This window comes from Pelmatolapia mariae, linkage group LG4, assembly GCF_036321145.2.
Source record: "Pelmatolapia mariae isolate MD_Pm_ZW linkage group LG4, Pm_UMD_F_2, whole genome shotgun sequence".
Lineage (NCBI taxonomy): Eukaryota > Metazoa > Chordata > Actinopteri > Cichliformes > Cichlidae > Pelmatolapia > Pelmatolapia mariae.
Window position 1 is genome coordinate 22,076,934 of NC_086230.1, and position 18,890 is coordinate 22,095,823.

Here is an 18,890-nt window from a genome sequence, read left to right on the forward strand (position 1 = left end):
GGAACTGAACGCAGAAGGACAATAAATACACAGCACTGATGTAATAATGTAATGCATCCTTGTACTAAATTCAGTAACCACATTAAAGTGATGTCATTACTTCCGTTACAAAGGCGCAAAGGAATAAAACATAAAAATCAAACATGCCTTTTTCTCTTTGTGTACTTGCACTACAGTCAACTGATGGCACAAAAGCGCAGGAGTATGATGGCAACGTGGAAAAAACTGCATTATACTGTTAGCTGTTCCTTTTTTTTTTCGATAGGGTTGGGCGAGGTTTCACAATGAGCTCACTCGAAACCTGGGCTGATTGTGACCCACACCCGTTTTCACACTTTGGCTCGTTTATATTGTTAACTTGTAATTATGTGATGATCCGTTTCAGGTCATGTTACAGAATAACGAGAAAGTATTGAAAGGAGTAGTTACGTGCTCTGATGAGGTTCTATCACACTGCATCACTTTTAATAAGAATAACAAATAATTTGTAATGCATTAGTTTTTGAGACCCCAGCACTGTTTGTTGATGCCAAAGAAGAATATCCAGGCTGCTTGGAGCTGATAGGCAGATAGACTCCAGGTGGTGCTCAAATAATTCCCCTTTTGTTCAATTCAGTTTTATTTATATACCACCAAATCATAACAATTGCCTTTATATTGTAAGGTAAAGACCTACAATAACAGAGAGAACCCCACAACAATCAGGTGTCTTCTGTCTGTTTTTATATAACAATCAAAATAACTAATGATTAATTGCAAAGAGGTGCATAAACGCATAAGGAGTAAAAAGGGGTCTATTGCAGCAGAACTAAGGGAGGGTTCAGGGTCACTTGATCCTGCCCTCTCTGCAAAACAGTTTCTTTTTTTCATCTCAGTGTGAAGTGATAATTTAGTAGAAATCTGTTGATTACGAGTGTTTGTGCAAAATGAAAAAAAAATCAGCACATAAAAATGTAACGGATATGCAGCTGTGCAAAAATTTATTTGATTTTTTTTGATGAGGGATTTTTTTTTTTTTTTTTTTTGATGAGCACAGACACTACTCCGGTAGTGTCTGTGCTCATCTGTGGCAAAAGTTATTCAAATAACCATTTGTTACAACTAAGGTATATAGAAGAGCACGCAACACTTTGAACCTTGGCATAGATGGGCTACAGTAGGAGAAGACCCCACTGGCATGCTGTCAGCTCAGCTAAGAACGTGAAGCTGAGGCTACAATTTACACAGGCTCAAGAAAACGAGACAGCTGTTGCCTGGACTGATGAGTCTTGATTTCTGAACATGAAAGCGTCTACCCAGCCTGTCTTGTATCAGTGGTATAGGCTACTGCCGGTGGTGTAATGGTATGGGGATATTATTATTTATTTTATTTTTTTGGCAGATTTAGGGCCCCTTAGCAGCAACTGAGCATCATTTAAATGCCATAACCTTGCTGACCATGTCCATCCCTTTATGACTACCATCTTCTGACAGGTAAATGTCACAAACATCTTGAACTGGTTTCCTTACCTCACATTCAGTGCTCGACAGTCATTAGATCTTAGCTCAACGAGCACCTTTGGGATGTGTTCGAATCGTTCACATGATTGGTTCATCCATGATGGATGTGCAGCTTGCAAATCTGGAGCCACTGTGTGATGCTATCATGTCAATATGCACTAAAATCTTTTCACCATGAAGAATTAAAGCAGTTCTGGGTGGGGAAGGGGGCCTTGAACACCAAACACGGTAAAAGCAAGGTTTACATAATAACATGGCCTCCGTAAGGCCCACGGCGTTGAAAAATTAAACTTCCGGGAGTCCCGTGAACGCATCGCCGTAGGGGCGGTGTTAAAAAAGTTTTGAGGAAGTTTTTTTGACAAATCGAAACTGCTGCAGTTGTGACAGGAAGACTTGTCAGTTTGTCCTTAAACTGTCTGACTGTCGGGGTTTTCTTCACGGGGAAAATGCAGAACAGTGCTTACGGGGCCTCTTTGGCCGGTGGCGCCTTTGATTTAGCGAACTTTCTAAAACAGCCTCAAACTATTTTGCGCTTCCTGAGCTGGGTGAGTGACTTCACGGAAACGTTAGCATCACAGTTAGCCAGCTGTCACTGCACCGAGTTTAGCTTAACAGATGTGCGCTGCCAGCGCCCAACCAAATTAGTGAAAAATGTGTTTTTTTAGCTTTTTGTGCGGTCAACACGGGACATTATCTGAGTGTCACGTTTAAACATTTTAATGAGCTTTCAATATAGTGTAAAAAAGGTGTTTCTTTGGCTCTGGTTGATGGTAGCTAATAATAACTAGCAACTGACCAGTGCTGTGTCACCACACTAACTGCCACATGATGATAAGCGATCTGCAGACTTTTAATTTAAAGTTTCTGTGTTCCCGTGGTTTAAAAACGAGACAGGAGACAGGTTAAAACAACAGGAGTTGTTTGCTTTTTTCTTGCAGTTTTATAGTTTAGATAATTGTCAGAAATTGAAGCTTCCGCCGTCATCTGTTGTCAAGTCAACTCCAGTTGTCAGGTGATTGGAAATGCTTAATGTGTAGGCACTGCAGTGGAAGCTTAAGTATGCAGTGTTACTAAAGCACACCTTCACAGTGCTTTGCAAGAAAAAAAGCAATACTAACAGAAAACAGACAGGTAAAAGTTGTGCTACGGTATTTGCTTTCTGGTAAGTGCATTTAAATTCAGTGGGCCTATTAGTGAAAACCTACATCTGTGAACAAGACGGGTAGAAAACAAGGACATTTTATTTAACTAAAACTATGAATCAACTGTGTTCAAAAGGTTCCTGCACTGATTTTTCCTAAATCTCGCTTCTGACATATGCCCTCCATACAATAATAATCAAAACAAAGGCTAAAACTAGCACTGAAATTTATAAATATTAAACTAAAATCTTTTCAAACAATATAAAGTAAACTGCAGTGAGTCTGGAAACTAACTGAAACTAAACCGAAAGAAAAAAAGAAAAGTCAATATGTAATACAATTCAAAAGAATACAAAACTATAATAACTTCTGTAGGAAAGTTTAAGTGTTCAAATGTTATAAATAAAACCAACATGGTTTTGCAGGCAAATAGTTGTCCATAAGTTTATATTCTCTTCAGATGTCTTCATGTAGAGTATTTCTAAGACTGCTTAAAACCTGTTCAAAATCATACAAAATGCATGAAGTCTTCATAAATTAAGAAGCTAGAACGGAAGAGGTGTGCTCCAGTGAACAGTGACTCGGTGATTCAGTTGCCTTTTAAAAGTAGTATTTTTATTTTGTGTCACGTAATTGTGTAATGTTTTTCATGTTAGCTGTGTTATGAAAAAGGGGATGTGGGTCACGAATAGCTGAAAAGGTGGTGTTTTACTTGTTTAGATTGGATTGACAGATATTATTTTTTGATTAAAGAAGCTTTCTTGTAATGTGAGTCATGGTAATTACGCAAACTCCATAGCCGCATGGCTTAAACTTGGCCTTGACCTTTTTGTGTCCCGTCTTTGCAGATATTCTCCATCGTGGTTTTTGCAACCATCACAGCCGAAGGCTACACCAACACGCAGACAAAAGCTGAAAACCAATGCATGTTCAACAACAATGACAGTGCTTGCAGTTACGGGGTGGGAGTCGGAGTCTTGGCCTTCTTGGCTTGTGTTTTGTTCCTCATGCTAGATGCCTACTTCCCGAACATCAGCAATGCCAAAGAGCGAAAATACATTGTTATAAGCGATCTGGCCTTCTCTGGTAAGAGTTGGTTTTCATTTTTTCACCACATAGTTTAATGAAGGAACTGTGCCATAAATCAGGAAGTGAGACTTAAAGTTAACATATGAAACATGTTTCTCTCCTGTGAACACCTGACAGCGGCGTGGACGTTCCTGTGGTTCATCTGCTTCTGCGTCCTGACGAACCAGTGGGCCAAGACGACAAACATACATGTCGTGTTTGATGCTGCCCGAGGTGTCATTACCTTCTCCTTCTTCTCGATCATCACCTGGGTGAGCCTGACAAAGAGTTCGCGCTTGGCTTTAAATTTGCTGTCCGAGCACTAATTCAAAGTTCTCTCTACAGAGCCTTTTGACCTACTTTGCACTTGCAAGGTATCGCCAAGGAGTGAATGAATTCGAGCAGGACTACAGAGACCCAGCCAATGACCACAATGCTCCTTACCAGAGCAGCCCGTACTCCAGCACCAGCGGGCCCTCTGGCTATCAGCAGTCACCTTTCTCCAACACCCAGGAGACTCCAGGAGCGTATCAGCCTCCATCTTATTGAAAGACTAAGATTCAAAGGCAGGAATCAAATGAGGAAGTTTTCTTTTTAAATATGTGTGCCAGTTGTTTGTTTTACAGAGCCGGACCGTTCTGTGCACTCCCCTTCTGTTCCTGCTGAACGCGTTTGGTTTTCTGGGTGCACTGATATCTTTTTAGTTTCCTGCAATGGTGGAAGTTTTGCTGTGTTGTTCACAGCGGGTAAAGTCTAAAGATGTTCTTTTATTTGCTAGCGGGTGATTGTCTTGGTTAAAAAAGAATGAGAGAGAGAGAGCATGGCCACGCCTGAGTTGCCTTTGTACCAAAACTGCTGCAGATTTTTCAGTGCCTCCTTTAGTTACTATTGCGAGTGCAGTTTGCTGCTGTTCATATCAAAGCACTAATTATCAGAAAGGTTAGACTTAGTGTAATTCTTTAGGAAATCTGGTTTGCATTGAAAATTTTTACTGAATATGTAACTGTTCAGTGTTTACTTCAATAACTGCAATTCAAACATACAGCTGAGTATACTGCTCTTTCACCACATTGCAAACTCATATTATTCAATTAGTTGGTAGATCAGAAGTATCGGAAGTCTATAACTACTGTAATGCCACGTGTTTGTGTCTTTTTATTAAGTAATCAACCACTAAATAGGCTTTCATGCACTGAAAAACTCAGTTTGTTTCTGTTTGACATTTTAATTTGTCACATTCACTTCTTTTTATAGTTTGGCTTTTACAGGTGTTTTGATTGATTTGTATTGGATTCTTCTGTTGAATTCTTTGCTTAGGATTTTTAAAGTATTCAATGCCATAAATGTCTCAGCCATAGGTTTAGCAATTCTTTGACGTTGTGGCAAATTTGGTATTTATTTTCTTTCTTAATACTGTTAAATCCAAGTACATGACAATCAAATCGAATCACATTACTTTTTCCCTCTTGCTTTTTCTTCTCCTCTGCACTTTTGCTTTGTCACCGCTTTGCAAATGTTCCTCATGAAAGTGCCTTTGCACAGTGATCCTGTATCAGACGGAGTGTGCCAAATAAAAACAGGTTTTAAAACTCTGAGTCAGACTTCTTTAAAAGAAAAGGCAAGACTGTGTGCAGTTCCTGCCTCTGCACCTTTGTCAAATATTTGAATAGTAAATGTGGAGGAACACTTGAGCTGTGGAGACAGCAGGATCCAGACAACGACTGAAGTACTAAGATTTGAGTAATGCATTATAGGTTAAAATAAAAGTAAGTAGCAGAAGTGAGAGCTGCTCCCTTGTCCTAAGAGGAGACCAGAACGGGAAACTCCACGTTTGATTTGGCAGTTTTACAGCAGTAGTCCTTCCTGATGCAACCCTGAAGGGGATTTTTAAAAAGTAAGGCTTAAAACTGGATAAAATAAAAATATCAATTAAAAATAAACTGCAATAAAGCAAAGAAATATATACAAAGTTAGGTTTTTGTCGTAATTAGGGCAGAATTTTCATTGTAACAAACTTAAAGAGACACTGGTTTATACTTTTATTTGAGAAATCTACACAAAATCTAGAGTGAATGCTCATATTCTAACACCTATTTTCTCCATCCAATAATATGAATCATAATAAACATGGAATAGTAGCTTATCTCTTAGGCTTACAGGCATAAAGGTATAAAGCCTTTATACCTTTGAGCAAAGTGTGTATGTGACACATGTTCTGACCTTCTTAAATGTGATAAACACAACCTGTAAAAGAAACAAAGATAGATGTGATCTCGTGGCCAAGGTAGCAGCCACACAACCCAAAACATAAAAAAAGATTCATGGTAATACATCGTAAAAAATAACATCCACAACACAACACAACACAACACACAATATTTAAATAGATAAATGAAACATCTAAAAGTCTCTTTTGCATTCCTTATTCTGTTTTTTTCTTTTTCACCAATAGAGAGACATGTTTGAATTTTGGTCTTTCTTTGGATTATTTAATGTATGTAAAACTAAATTAAATTCTAAAGAAATCCATAAAACATAATAAAAGTATAATAATTCTGACAGGTAGGCTGAAACTTTAAGTTGTCATATTTCCGACAGCCCCTGAAGGCAGCGTTCTCCCCCCTCCCTCTCTGCATCGACTACGCGTAAGCACGACATGGTGCTGTCGTCATCAAACTGACATAGGAAGTAATGATCGGCTGTCCGGACAACGCAAAAAGAGGAAAAGGGGCCGAGGAAGGAAGCGACACAATAATGACATCCAAGCTCCGACCACCGGCGGACTGAGAGCTGAAGATCCCACATCTGCGGTGAGTAACGAAGCGGGAGGAGGGGTTTGATCGGAAACGTTTCAGGTGGCCGTTACTGACGGCATCTGCGTTTTAACCTCTGAGCTCCTGGCAGGAGAGAGCCACAGCAGCTAAAAGCACGCTTGCAAATGAGATGATCGCGTGTGTCAGTCCAAAAGCTTCGCCTTCTTCACCCAGAAAATCAACTACGATGGTCCGGCAGACATTTAATTCCCTTACAGGTTTAGTGTCTCAGCGCTTAAAGGCCTGGAAATAAAAACTTGGGTATTGTCCTGGTTCACCCGCAGCTTCTGTTATCTTCTGGGAATCTGCAGACAGTGCAACCACGTAACACCAGGTCCAGTGTGTGATGCACATTTGTTTGTGGCTCCTTGACACGCAGGGCATTTAAAACCCGAGTTAAAGTACTCAGTAAAAGTGTTTATTGGCCTCACACACACTTTGAAGGTCAGCCCTACCAGATGTCATCGTTTATGGGAGCACAGAGGCAAGTTTATGGTCAGAGAGGCGTTTGAAAGGACACTTACTCAACATTATGAACAGTTGCTACCAGGCAGGGGTGGGTTTAAATAACTTTAAATTATTCAAGTAACTTAGAGACCTGCAAACACAGATTAAAATGCTTGACTATAATGTGTCTGATTGTCATTTTTCTGACCTATTATCCAGTTTTAGTGAGGCTGTGTAAACCGTAGCTTCAGTTTCCTGTTCTTGGCTGACAGGAGAGACACCTGGTGTGGTCTTCTGCTGCTGTAGAGATCCAAAAGTTTCTGGCACAACTTCACCTACTTCCAAGGTGCGTGGAGAGGGACAAAGCTCTGGTGAGGTGAAGACTCATGAAACACTAGGGAACAACTTTATTAGCAGGCCAACACATTTCGGCTTGTGGCCTGAATGACCTCAATGAAGGCCACAAGTGTTCCTGGAGTCTTCATCTCACTCCTTCTGCTGTTGTAGCCCGTCTGCTTCAAGGGGTAATGTGTTGTGCATTCAGACATGCATACTTTGCTTCTAATAAGTGCTCATTTAACGACTTGAAGCAGCCCAGACTAATCTCCTCTGAGAGGCATTTCCACCCACTGCCACTCACTGGTATTTTTCTCCCTTGTGGACCATTCTCTAGGGATCACAACCCTAGAGATGGTTGTGTGGGAAAATCATCAGTTTGGCACCAACAACCATGCCAGGTTGAAAGGCACTTCAGTGACCTTTCTTCCCCATTCTGATGCTCAGGTTGAACTCTTACGTTTTTAATTTTGCTTATTTGATGTTGTTAAACGGATGTTTTGAGGTGCAGAGACACAACTAGCCAAATCTATTGGTTCATTTTAGGAGAAATGCGGTCAGCTTTGTTAACATAAGTGGAACGTGATCATTCCAATGAGCAGCCTTTCACCATCATCACCATCACCATCAGCTAGGATGCCAGTTCTAAGCAGTTCAGTATTAGATGGAAACGTTTGTGCTTTTCTTTAAAAACAAAGGCTATTTCAAATTCATACCAAACTTTTAAGTGTCTTCTTATCACCCAGCCCTGCGGTCGTTTCTATTAGGTCGCCTTCACTGTGTGGGGAATCTGAAACATGAAAGTATCGGGCATAGAAGCTGAAAGGTTGCTTTTTAAGAAGCTGTCTGTGCTCTTAAAATGTTTCCAACTAAAGCCCAGAAGGTGTTAATCACTTATTAACAGACATTACTGCGTCTCAGAGTCAGTCCTCAGTGTAATGATTACATCACAGGAACGCCTCTGATTGTAGGTTTGCAGCTAACTTCTATTCATATGTCCAGGGCTGTGGCTTTTCACCTTTATGCCGATAGTCGCTGAGCACTTAATAAAGGTTTTCGTAACCCTCGGTACCTGTTCATTCATAGGCGGTGATTAATAACAAACTGAATGAACTGCGTTGTCTCTCAAAAGGCTTTGCCCCTTTGGACTTGGTGATAATCCTCCAAGTGTAGGTAAAGTTCACTAGCTTTGTAACAACATAGTCATGGTTGCAGTGCAAATGATCAGTGGGGAGAAAGACAGTTTTCGAGCTCAGGACTACTTGTGGAAGGACTCGTGGAGTAAACTTAATGGCACAGGATCAGCGTGCGGGCAGGAGGAGACGAAGGGGTAAGCCGAGTCATCTTATTGTGTTGTGGGGCATAAGCAATTTATACAACAACAATTAATCAGCCACACTGTTTCTATTCTCAGCCACTTACTGAGTGTAGGTACAGTGGCAGGCCTCAGAGAGGGAGACCCGATGCTGTTTGGCTCAGGGCCCTCGTATGAAAGAGCCTTTCAGCTCCTGCTCTCCTTTAAGAAACACGTTCAGGTTTCGGGGTATGATCCTGCGGCAGCTGGGCTCAGAGGAGTTTTAGGGTTGCAGAGCTTTTCAGGAGACCCTCTAACAGCGGACAGTTCCACTGCTGTGTTTGGGTTGTGTTGATTCAGCTGAAAGGTCACACACACTAGTTTATTGGGTGTGTAAGCAAATAACAGGAATGTAGTTTTCCCAAGTTACAGGCCTTTCAGCTCTACGTGAGCTTGTAAAGTAAAATAAAAATGCGTTGTTTAAATTCTCCCCAATTAATCCCACTATTTATCTGTTATCTCACTATCACGTGTTTTATCTGAAAACAAAATATTTAGGACAATGCAATTCAAAAAGGGGTCAAAACTTCACAAGTTTGGATGATTTACCTGAAATAAAAACAGGGAAGAAGGGACAGAAGGTCCTGACAGATTAATCCGATTGTAACAATCTTTATTTTATATATTTTTAATTAATACGATGGGCTTTTGGACAGCTGGTAGGGCAGCATTTTTCAGTTTTCTGACAGCTTATTGAATGACAATAATTTGTACTCTCTGTCCTTCTTCAGCCATCTTTATATATTTGAACAGCGGCTCACGCACACAAAAATCAGATATATTCAGATATGACAGAAGATACCTGAATATATCTTTAAAGCGGCTGGACTTTCTGCAGTAAATCAATAGATTGTTTGAATTATTGGCCACTGTACATTTCAACACTCATGTTTACCAGATCATTACACTGCATGTGACAGCTCATCAGTGTGACAGTTGCTCAGTGATTGTGTATTTCCTGAATAACTTGTTCAGCCGCCCTCTTATTACCTCAAAGCAAGCTCCTCCCATCACCACGTCGACAAGGCTCATTGTCGGGCGCCTGATATTCACCTAGACCGGTTTCTTCCTCCTTCTAAGCAATCAATGTTCAACCAGTGGACTCGCTTTTGTCCGCTCTGACTCTAACACTTAGTAGAATAATTAAACCAAAAAAAAAAAGAATTAAGCTATAACCTGAAATGAGTCATCTGCCTGCCATCGCTTATGGGAAGTGTGTAAGTTGAAGTTAATTATTTTAATTGCGTTCATTCTATTATTTGTGGATTAAGAGAAATGACTAAAATGAGCCTTTTGGTTAAAAACTAATTGTAGTTTTTCGATTTTTTTGTTAATACTTTTGCGTTGTCATTTTGGAAAGTCGTGTTTTAACTACGAGTCGAGGTTGTGACCTTTGCTCGGGATTCAGGATCAACCAAGTCCATTGTTTTAGTTTTGGTGTTTGCTCACAGGTATGATAAGTATTCATTTCGTAAGGGCTAGAGCAGGGTGTCAAACTCCAGGCCTCGAGGGCCGGTGTCCTGCAGGTTTTAGATATCACCTTGGGTCAACACATCTGAATTAAATGATTAGTTCATTACCAGCCCTCTGGAGAACTTCAAGACATGTTGAGGGGGAAATTTAGCCATTTGAATCAGCTGTGTTGGATCAAGGACACATCTAAAACCTGCAGGACATCGGCCCTCGAGGCCTGGAGTTCAACACACCTGGGCTAGAGCAACTTTATGTGAATAGATGACCTCACTGTGGCTTGGTGCTGAAAAAAGGATCTCCGATAACCTCCATGTTGACACCAGAGAACCAGACTGAAGTATTTTCCAGTGGCCTCTCTGACAGTGAACTCACCTTCTCTCTATTTTTCTGTAGGTCACTCCAAGCCTGGTTCCCCCATGCCTGCTTCTCCAGGCTATACTCGACTTGAGCATAATGAGCCTATGAACCCGCTGCGTATCTCCGTAGGAGGTCTCCCCATGTTGGCTTCCATGGCCAATGCCACCGACCCCCGGTTCCGCCTTAAGTGGAGGCCCATCGTGGCAGTAGCTGGCTCTGTGGCCTTAATCCTGCTGCTTTTCATGCACTTCAGCTCGGGCTTACGGTACCGCTCCTATGGCTCACGCAGCTGGAGAGTCAACCCGAGCGAAGGCCACCAGTCGGATTTGCAGTACAACGACACCTACCCCCTCAGTCCACCCGAGCGCACGCCGCAGGGCACCCGCTATCGCATCGGCGTCATCGCTGACCTGGACACCAGCTCTCTCAGCGACAAGAAGATGACGTGGTTCAGCTACATGCGGCGGGGGTACCTGCTGGTGTCAGAGAGCGGTGACAAGGTGGCCGTTGAATGGGATGCTGACAGGGTGGTGCTGGAAAGCCACCTGTCGGAGAAAGGCAGGGGCATGGAGCTGTCTGAGCTGGTGGTGTTTAATGGGAAGCTTTACAGTGTCGATGACAGAACTGGTGTAGTCTACCATATAGATGGAGAAAAGGCTGTGCCCTGGGTCATCTTACCCGATGGCGATGGCAGCGTTGCAAAAGGTTGGTGTTGCACTGATATCTCTGTTATAAACAGTTCGATCTTGTGTACTTTTAGATGATTTGTTTCCACTTTTCATTTGCTTTGCATTTACATGGTGCCTTCATCTGATAGGATTCAAAGCTGAGTGGCTGGCAGTGAAGGACGAGCACCTGTACGTTGGTGGTCTCGGGAAAGAGTGGACCACCACTGAAGGCGAATTTGTCAACAACAATCCAGAATGGGTGAAAGTCGTGGGCTTCAGAGGCGACATACAGCACAAGAACTGGGTTCCCAAGTACAAATCCCTGAAGTCCGCCGCAGGGATAGAGCAACCAGGTAAAGACGCTGATCTCGCTAACAGCCGCCTCAGTTTCCATCTCCGTACTTTACTCATTACCGTATTTCCCCGAATCTCCTCAGGCTATTTGATTCACGAGTCTGCAGCATGGAGCGACACCCTACAGCGCTGGTTTTTCCTTCCTCGCCGCGCGAGCAGCGAGCGCTACGAAGAGACGGCGGACGAGAGACGCGGCACGAACCTCGTCCTTAGCTGCTCGCCAGATTTCAATGACATCAAAGTCAGCCGAGTGGGTGTACTTAATCCTACCCACGGTTTCTCCTCTTTCAAGTTTGTCCCCAACACCGATGACCAGATCATCCTGGCGCTCAAGTCTGAAGAGGACGCTGGGAAGATTGCCACGTACATTATGGCCTTCACACTTGATGGGCGCATCCTTTTGCCTGAAACTAAGATCGGGGATGTAAAATACGAGGGCTTGGAGTTTATATAGAGGGCTCAGACACAGAGACACTCACACTTGAGGCCACTTCACTGTGGTTCTAGTTTGTTTACAGTCACTGTTGAACTTTTTGCACTCGCTGCTTCCTCATTGAGTCTAAAACACATAACTCCAACCATTGAAGCGACATCGTCAATACAAATAAAAGAACTAACGGCTGAAAGAGTAAAGTTTCAAGAATGTGCGGATCTGGTTGTGGTGGACCGCGTTCTTCCTAGGCCAAATGTGGGCTTAAACAGTACTGTAGCCTTTCTTATAATGAATGTACAAAAGCTAATTTATCAGACTGTGATTTGCTTTGGTTTTTTTCCCTGAAAAATGCATCTTTATGCACACACTATACACACTCAGAAGGTCTAAGGTTTTTTCCCCTTTGCTCCGTTTTCCATAGTATCACTCTGTCCACACGATTATTGTCAGTGGGATAGCAAAAGCCTTGTTTTTAATCCTGTATATTGTTTGAAGACTGTTTTGGTGATTTTATCCTATGGAGTTTTGTTTTGGGTTTTTTGTGTATGTGTGTGTGTGTGTGTGTGTGTGTGTGTGTGTGTGTGTGTGTGTGTGGAGGGAGGTGACTGAGTAAAATCTTAATTCCTATTTTCTGAGTCCTGTCATATCTTTTTACATGTTCAAAACACAATCTGCCAAAGTTAGACATTGTCCTCAAACAAGTTCCTGTTAAACCGAGAGCAGTTGTGCAATCAGGTATGTGCTCACAGACCTCAAACACAATTTCGTAACCATAGGAAAGAAGGTAATGCATTTTTATTGCACGTAAGGATTTAGGTAAGTTTGTATTTAAAGTTTCACCTTTTAATTTTTTGTGCAATCTGTTTGAATTTGAATAGATCTTCCTCTCTATCTCATGGAAATATATAATATAAACTCTTTGGAAGTACTGAGCAGGTTGATTATTTATTCTTTGGAGGATAATTTTAGGACATAAAGTAAAGCAGATGGAGCGTGTGTCATTTGCTGCTTCTTATTTTTTTGTCTTTGTGTTAGAGTCGCACACTAGCTGTTGGAAATGCTCCCGCCTCGAAATATACAAACTCTTTGTCTTCTCCTACTTCTGTACGTCTCTGGAAGGGCATACAAATTTGACATTTTGAGTGAGTAATCCAAACCACAAATACTTTTAAGTATATTCCTAGTTTTATGATTACACATAATTTCAAAACGTGTAAATGATGTACGTTAGTATCAAAGTTATGTAATGACTATGATCATTTAGTTAGTTACATAACGGCTCTCGGGCTTTGGAGACCTGAAACTCTCACTGTGCTCTCTTTACATGTGGTTGTGTTTGACTATCTTCGATAAATGTACTGGCAGGTTTGGAATAGTTTTTAACTGATGTACCTCATATCAGGCACCTTTTATACACAGAATGAGGTTATTTGTGGGATACAACAATGATTGATTGAGTGATCTCAGTGTTTTCAGGACAAATGGCTCATGAGGTTGTGTCTCCTAAAAAAGAAGGCAGATTTAGTCATTAACTAGATTTTAGATTTTAAGGCCTGTTTACTTTTTTGTTTGTTTTCTCTCAACCAAGATACAGGAGAAATAGTCTTTTCACTCCATTTATCCACTATGTATTTAATCATTAGTTATTGTCAGTTATTATTAGTGTCTTGCTGTTGTGGCAGATGGCTGCCCCTCCCTGGTTCTGCTGGAGGTTTCTTCCTGCTAGAAGGGAGTTTTTCCTCCCCACTGTCACCAAGTGCTTACCCATAGACGGTCATTTGATTGTTGTAGTTTCTTGGCAAAATATAAAAAAAGTGAGTTTAATTAATTCAAAGGTTCAGAGAGCAACAAAAGCCAAAAAGCAAAATAGAAAATTCAGAGTTGGTGTAAAGCGTCATAAAAAATAGTTTTTTGTTTTATTTTGCTTAAATTGATCTTTTACAGGATGCAAAATGAGCTTACAATATTAATATTGTTCAATATGAAATAAAAATATATGTATTAACTCTGGCTTTTTTAAAAAAATGTATTTTATTATTTTGAGTAGACAGAAATCATGAGCCACGGGAAGGTGATGTGAGGCTGTTTGGCTCTAAGAACGTGTCAGAGGGCCGTGTGGAAATCTACCATGATGGGAAATGGGGAACAGTGTGTGACGACAACTGGGACATGGCTGACGCCCGGGTGTTGTGTCGCCAGCTCAACTTCCCTGGAGCCAAATCTATTGTGACTGGCAAGGACTACGGACAAGGTGGCTTTTATTTCCACTGATCCACCACCAGAGGGCAGTGAAATGACTGAAATTGTAGTTTGTGATTTTAAGTTTAAACGAAGCATCTCTACGTGTGTGTACACTCACCAGCCACTTTTAGGTACACCTATTTACGCAGATTTCTAAGCAACCAATCACAACTCAGTGTATTTAGGAAATTAGACATGGTTGGAGTCACTGAAGTTCAAACTGAGCAACAGAATAAGGAAGAAAGGTGATTTAAGTGACTTTGAATGTTGCATGAATGTTGGTGCTAGATGGCCGGTGTGAGTGTTTCACAAACTGCTGATCTATTTGGATTTCACTGCACAAGCACCTGTAGAACAGTCTGAAAAAGAAAAAGTATCCGGTGAGTATCAGATGTCTGGGCAAAAATACCTTGTTGATGCCGGAGGTCAGAGGTGAATGGCCAGTGACACAGAGAGTGTCACTTAGTGTGTGTCACCCTGTTTCACCCTGTCTGCAATTTGCAGGTTCAGATTGCACAAACTGAGTCACCCTGTCTACAGTTTGCATGGGCTTGCCCAAATTGGACAATAGGATATTGGAAAAACTGTTTCCTGGTGTGCTGAGTTTTGATTTCTGCTACACAATGTGGATGGTAATGTTAGAATTTGGTGTAAACAACCCAGAGGTACAACCTAGTACCAGCAAGGTGTACCTAACAAAAGGGTAGGTGAGTGTATGAGTGCTGTCTAACATTTCATGGCAAGATGATTCAGTTTTTTTGAGTGTTGTGTCCATTTCCATTGTAGTGCCTGGACCTATTTGGCTCGATGATATAAACTGTAAGGGCACAGAAACACATCTCTTCACCTGTGAATTCAAAGGCTGGGGAGAAACTGACTGCACACACAAAGAGGATGTTGGAGTAGTTTGTGAAACAGGAAGTAGGTATCAAAACTCTTACAAAACAAACTTTATGTAGAACCCATAGTAGCACTGATGCGGTATGTGGCATCAATGCTTAATTAATTATCATTTTTCAGGCATTAATGTGGACATCAATGATTCTACTCACTCACTGGACCACAGTATCGGTCTGTCTGACTTTCTCGGCCAAATCTTTGATGATGGAAATGACTGTGACATCCTGATCATAGTGCAGAGTCCTACTGGGAGCAAACGGGAGGATGGGACCCCAGAGATACGTCAGAAAACCATCTGTGCTCACAAAATAATCCTGTCACAAATCCCATTCTTTAATGCTTCAGTGGGGATTACTAACATCACAGTCAACCTCAGCTTGCCCTGCCAGCCACATTTCACCTCCTTCATCAGGTATAATGAACGTAATGTTTTGCTGCATTATCAGTAGATGACTTGTTCTTTATATCATCTGAATGTTTTGTAATCATCTACAAATGTGTACAAATTCAAACATGAAACATTCTTATATTCGATAATCTGATCTTCATTAGGTACATTTACACCCGTAAGATGGATGTGACCCTTTCCTCTGCACTGTGTCTCCACCAAATGGCTTCTAATTTTGGGTTAAAGCAGCTGATGGAGGACATTGGCCGACTGTTTTCTAAAATCCTCCCAGAAGACTCCACCTTTCACAACCAGGTGTCTTTTTACAAGTATGCAGTGGAGACCAAGGACTTAGTGCTTGAGGAGAACTGTGTCCAGTACATGGCCTGGAACTACCAAAACCTGACCAGGTCTCCAGCTTGGTCCGGCCTCTCAGTGGGGCTTCTTAGAGCTCTTCTTACTCGCTCAGATTTGGTGGCGCCAGATGAATATTTTGTGCTGCAATCTGTAGAGAGATGGATCAGTGAGAAAGGCAACTCCACCGATTTGGAAACACAGGCTGATCTGTTGGGACGCATTCGTTTTCCTATGATCCCTGCTGAGAAGCTGTATGTGATCGAGTCCAGCTCTCCGCTCTACAGCGCTCACAAGACCATGTATCGTGATAATATGTTGAAAGCTTTTCAGTTTAATGTGCTCCTCTTCAGTAATCTGACAAAGCAAAAGTTTGGCAAAGAAAACAATGATTACCAGCCCAGGATTTACACTGCTGAGCCCTGGAGCATCGTTTTAGAGCTTTCAGTCAGAACATCATCCTCTCAAGCCCACTCAAGACCGAACAACAAACCGCAGCGCTACAATTACCGCTATATCCACGGCTACAGCTATGAAACTTCTTCCTACAGTCAAACCAGATCCAAGTCATTTAGCACACCTGTTCACAACAGCCTCATCTTCAAGGACACTGTAAAGAGGTGGCAAGCAAATATTCTCATGAACAGGCAGGAATGTTCAAACCATGGTGTGAGATGTGAGTCTTTTCCTGTGGCAAAGCTGACACCCCAAAGCTACATCTCCAAAAGCAACATCCTCTTTCGTAAGCGGGTCTTGCTGGTCTGCCAGGGCGAGTATGTTTGTCAGATCCAGGACTTCAAAAGCAATATGGCTTCCATCTCTATGAATGCTACTCAGGTCCTTCCTTATCCCTGTGCTGATGACCAGTTCACCTACCAGATTGTAGTGACACCAGAGTACGTGTGATGCAGCGTCAGCTCCAGGATCAATGCATTCATCATTTTGTCTTAATAATTGATCAAATCACTCTGTAGTCCATGAAGTAATAAAGAAACAACCAGCATTATCCATGTGAGTCATAATTGTTTTGACTACTGGCAAGTATTTCTGACAAATATATGAAACATGTTTTTGCCACATATAACCATCCTTGCATAGTTTATTGACAAATAAAATGTGATTTCTATACCATTTTTGTGTTTGTCTTACAAATTCGACAGTCATCATAAAAATCACCAGGGGAGGATTTACACTGTTAAGTCTGGGCGCTTATGTGGTGACCCATCACACAGATGTCATTACAGTCAAATCATGTAATTTAGCACAATAGTCCGATGTTTAAGGACAAGACGGCCAACTGATATTGTACGTGAGGCTAGACACTAAGGAAGGAAAAAAGGACGTTTATCAACTGGCTAAGCAGAGAGATTGAGCTGGAAGTGTTGTGCAACAGGTTAGGGTGATCAAGGAGAAGTAAAGAGTGTCCTTTAAAAGTGGAAGGAGTACTTCCACCTTTAAAGGAAGCACAGAGGATTACTAAGGAGGAAGTGAGGGCTGCTATGAAGAGTGGGAAGACAGCTGGTCCAGATGACATATGTATTGACTGTCACGTTGCCTTTCCTGGGGTTAGCTTCTGCTTCTGGGGGTGGGGGTTGGGCGTGCTCCCTTACCTTCAAGGTAAGCTAGGTTAGCCTTCTTCTGCGAGCTTTTCAAGTGCACTATTTTATCTAATTTCACTACAACATTCTTGCTTTAATCTAAAACACAGTCATAGTCAGAGTAATCCCAAATTGGACTCTGGCTTTGGACTTTTTACTTCTAGTTTTCATGTTTTTGTTAGTTTTCTTTAAAGATTATAATCTTGCTGGACAGTTTAGCTACTAGTCCACTAAAGGCCTTGATGATCGTCAAAAGAGGCCGCCAAAGTTGCCTCTTGACTGCTACTGAATAAAAAACAAACCAATAAACCAACATGTTGTAATACTTTGTTGCCTTGATGATGGTATGCATTTGCTTTAGCATCATTTTAAGCTAATGCAATGCCACAACATTTATTTCCATCCACAGTTATGTTAATTATTTGGTGAGTTCGTCTGTTATCGTCAGAGTCGTACAGAGTCTTCTGATTCCAGAGATTCTCAATAGCTTTCGGGTCTGGTCTCTGTGGTGGCCAATCCATGCATGAAAATGATATCTTATGCTCACTGAACCACTCTCCCATAATTTGAACACAATGAATCCAAGCATTGTCATCTTAGGATATTTCCACATCATCAGGGAAAAATGAATACATTCATAGTGTATTCAAGTAGCAGCCTAACCTCATTTTTGGGTTACTATTCTTGCTGATTCTGAACCTCACCAACTAAAGCATCCCAAAGCCACCAACCCGGGTTGTTCTTGTAGGCCACAGACATGATGGGTGCATCATTTCATCTGCTTGTCTTCCTTATACACCTATCCCTCTGGAACAGGCTAAATTTGGATTGCATGTCCTTTTTTCATGACTTCAGAGCCCTATCTGTACGCTGTGTTGCAAAATGAAGCCTTTTTTACAAAAATCCTCTCTGCCAAGTGATTTTCTTAAGGCAGCTGTTTAGTCCTGATCCCCAAAGCTTAGCCTTGAGTTCTGCTGTTTAATTTGATTTGACCAAAACTCATTTCCAAACACGATCATCAAAGACGCAGCCACATTTCTTTCACCACTGTCAGTTTTTGTAGTTTCAGCAGTCTCTTTAGTTGTTCTCTTTATTTAATGCACGCTAATATTTCGACCCTTCTAAAACAGAAAGATGTGTTTTTGCATGGTTGTTTGAGAAATGAAACATTTATCACTACAGTAAGTCTCCAATGAAGCACTCTTACCTATTTGCATGGCTAATTCCAGGTGGTGATTTTTTTGTATTATTATTATTATTTTTTTAATCTACGTACCCCGGTTTGTTTACCCGTTTACTTTTAAAAACTGTAAAACACATGACTCTAACAGTTACAGAAGTGTAGTCCCATTTTATTCTTCACTTGAAAATACATGTCAAATCGGAGAATGCAGGGCTGTATTGCGATGGATCACTTTCTTCACAGGTTAACTGGTGAAATTAAACATTAGTGTTTCCTTTCTT

The 18,890-nt window shown here is 41.4% G+C and overlaps 3 protein-coding genes across 5 annotated transcripts; all 3 read left to right on the forward strand.

Annotated features, from left to right (window-relative positions):
• The first annotated feature begins 1,872 nt into the window (after nt 1–1,872).
• syngr2a (synaptogyrin 2a) lies at nt 1,873–5,293 on the forward strand. The gene is made up of 4 exons (XM_063470660.1): nt 1,873–2,045; nt 3,491–3,728; nt 3,849–3,982; nt 4,056–5,293. Exons 1-4 carry the CDS (start codon nt 1,947–1,949, stop codon nt 4,257–4,259), a joined length of 675 nt encoding a protein of 224 aa, XP_063326730.1. The 5' UTR covers nt 1,873–1,946; the 3' UTR covers nt 4,260–5,293.
• A 1,096-nt stretch (nt 5,294–6,389) lies between these two features.
• cant1a (calcium activated nucleotidase 1a) lies at nt 6,390–12,517 on the forward strand. Of its 3 annotated transcripts, none has more exons than XM_063471901.1 (5): nt 6,390–6,520; nt 7,190–7,316; nt 10,527–11,195; nt 11,308–11,511; nt 11,596–12,517. In XM_063471901.1, exons 3-5 carry the CDS (start codon nt 10,550–10,552, stop codon nt 11,964–11,966), a joined length of 1,221 nt encoding a protein of 406 aa, XP_063327971.1. In that variant the 5' UTR covers nt 6,390–6,520; nt 7,190–7,316; nt 10,527–10,549; the 3' UTR covers nt 11,967–12,517. The 3 variants fall into 3 exon arrangements, with proteins under 3 accessions (XP_063327971.1, XP_063327970.1, XP_063327969.1); XM_063471900.1 differs by having other exon boundaries at nt 7,243–7,316; XM_063471899.1 differs by lacking the exon at nt 7,190–7,316 and having other exon boundaries at nt 11,596–12,516.
• Nucleotides 12,518–12,909: 392 nt separating this feature from the next.
• On the forward strand, nt 12,910–16,897 carry LOC134626256 (galectin-3-binding protein A-like). The gene is made up of 5 exons (XM_063471898.1): nt 12,910–13,087; nt 13,993–14,196; nt 14,973–15,107; nt 15,207–15,498; nt 15,639–16,897. Exons 1-5 carry the CDS (start codon nt 13,003–13,005, stop codon nt 16,732–16,734), a joined length of 1,812 nt encoding a protein of 603 aa, XP_063327968.1. The 5' UTR covers nt 12,910–13,002; the 3' UTR covers nt 16,735–16,897.
• Nucleotides 16,898–18,890: the final 1,993 nt, after the last annotated feature.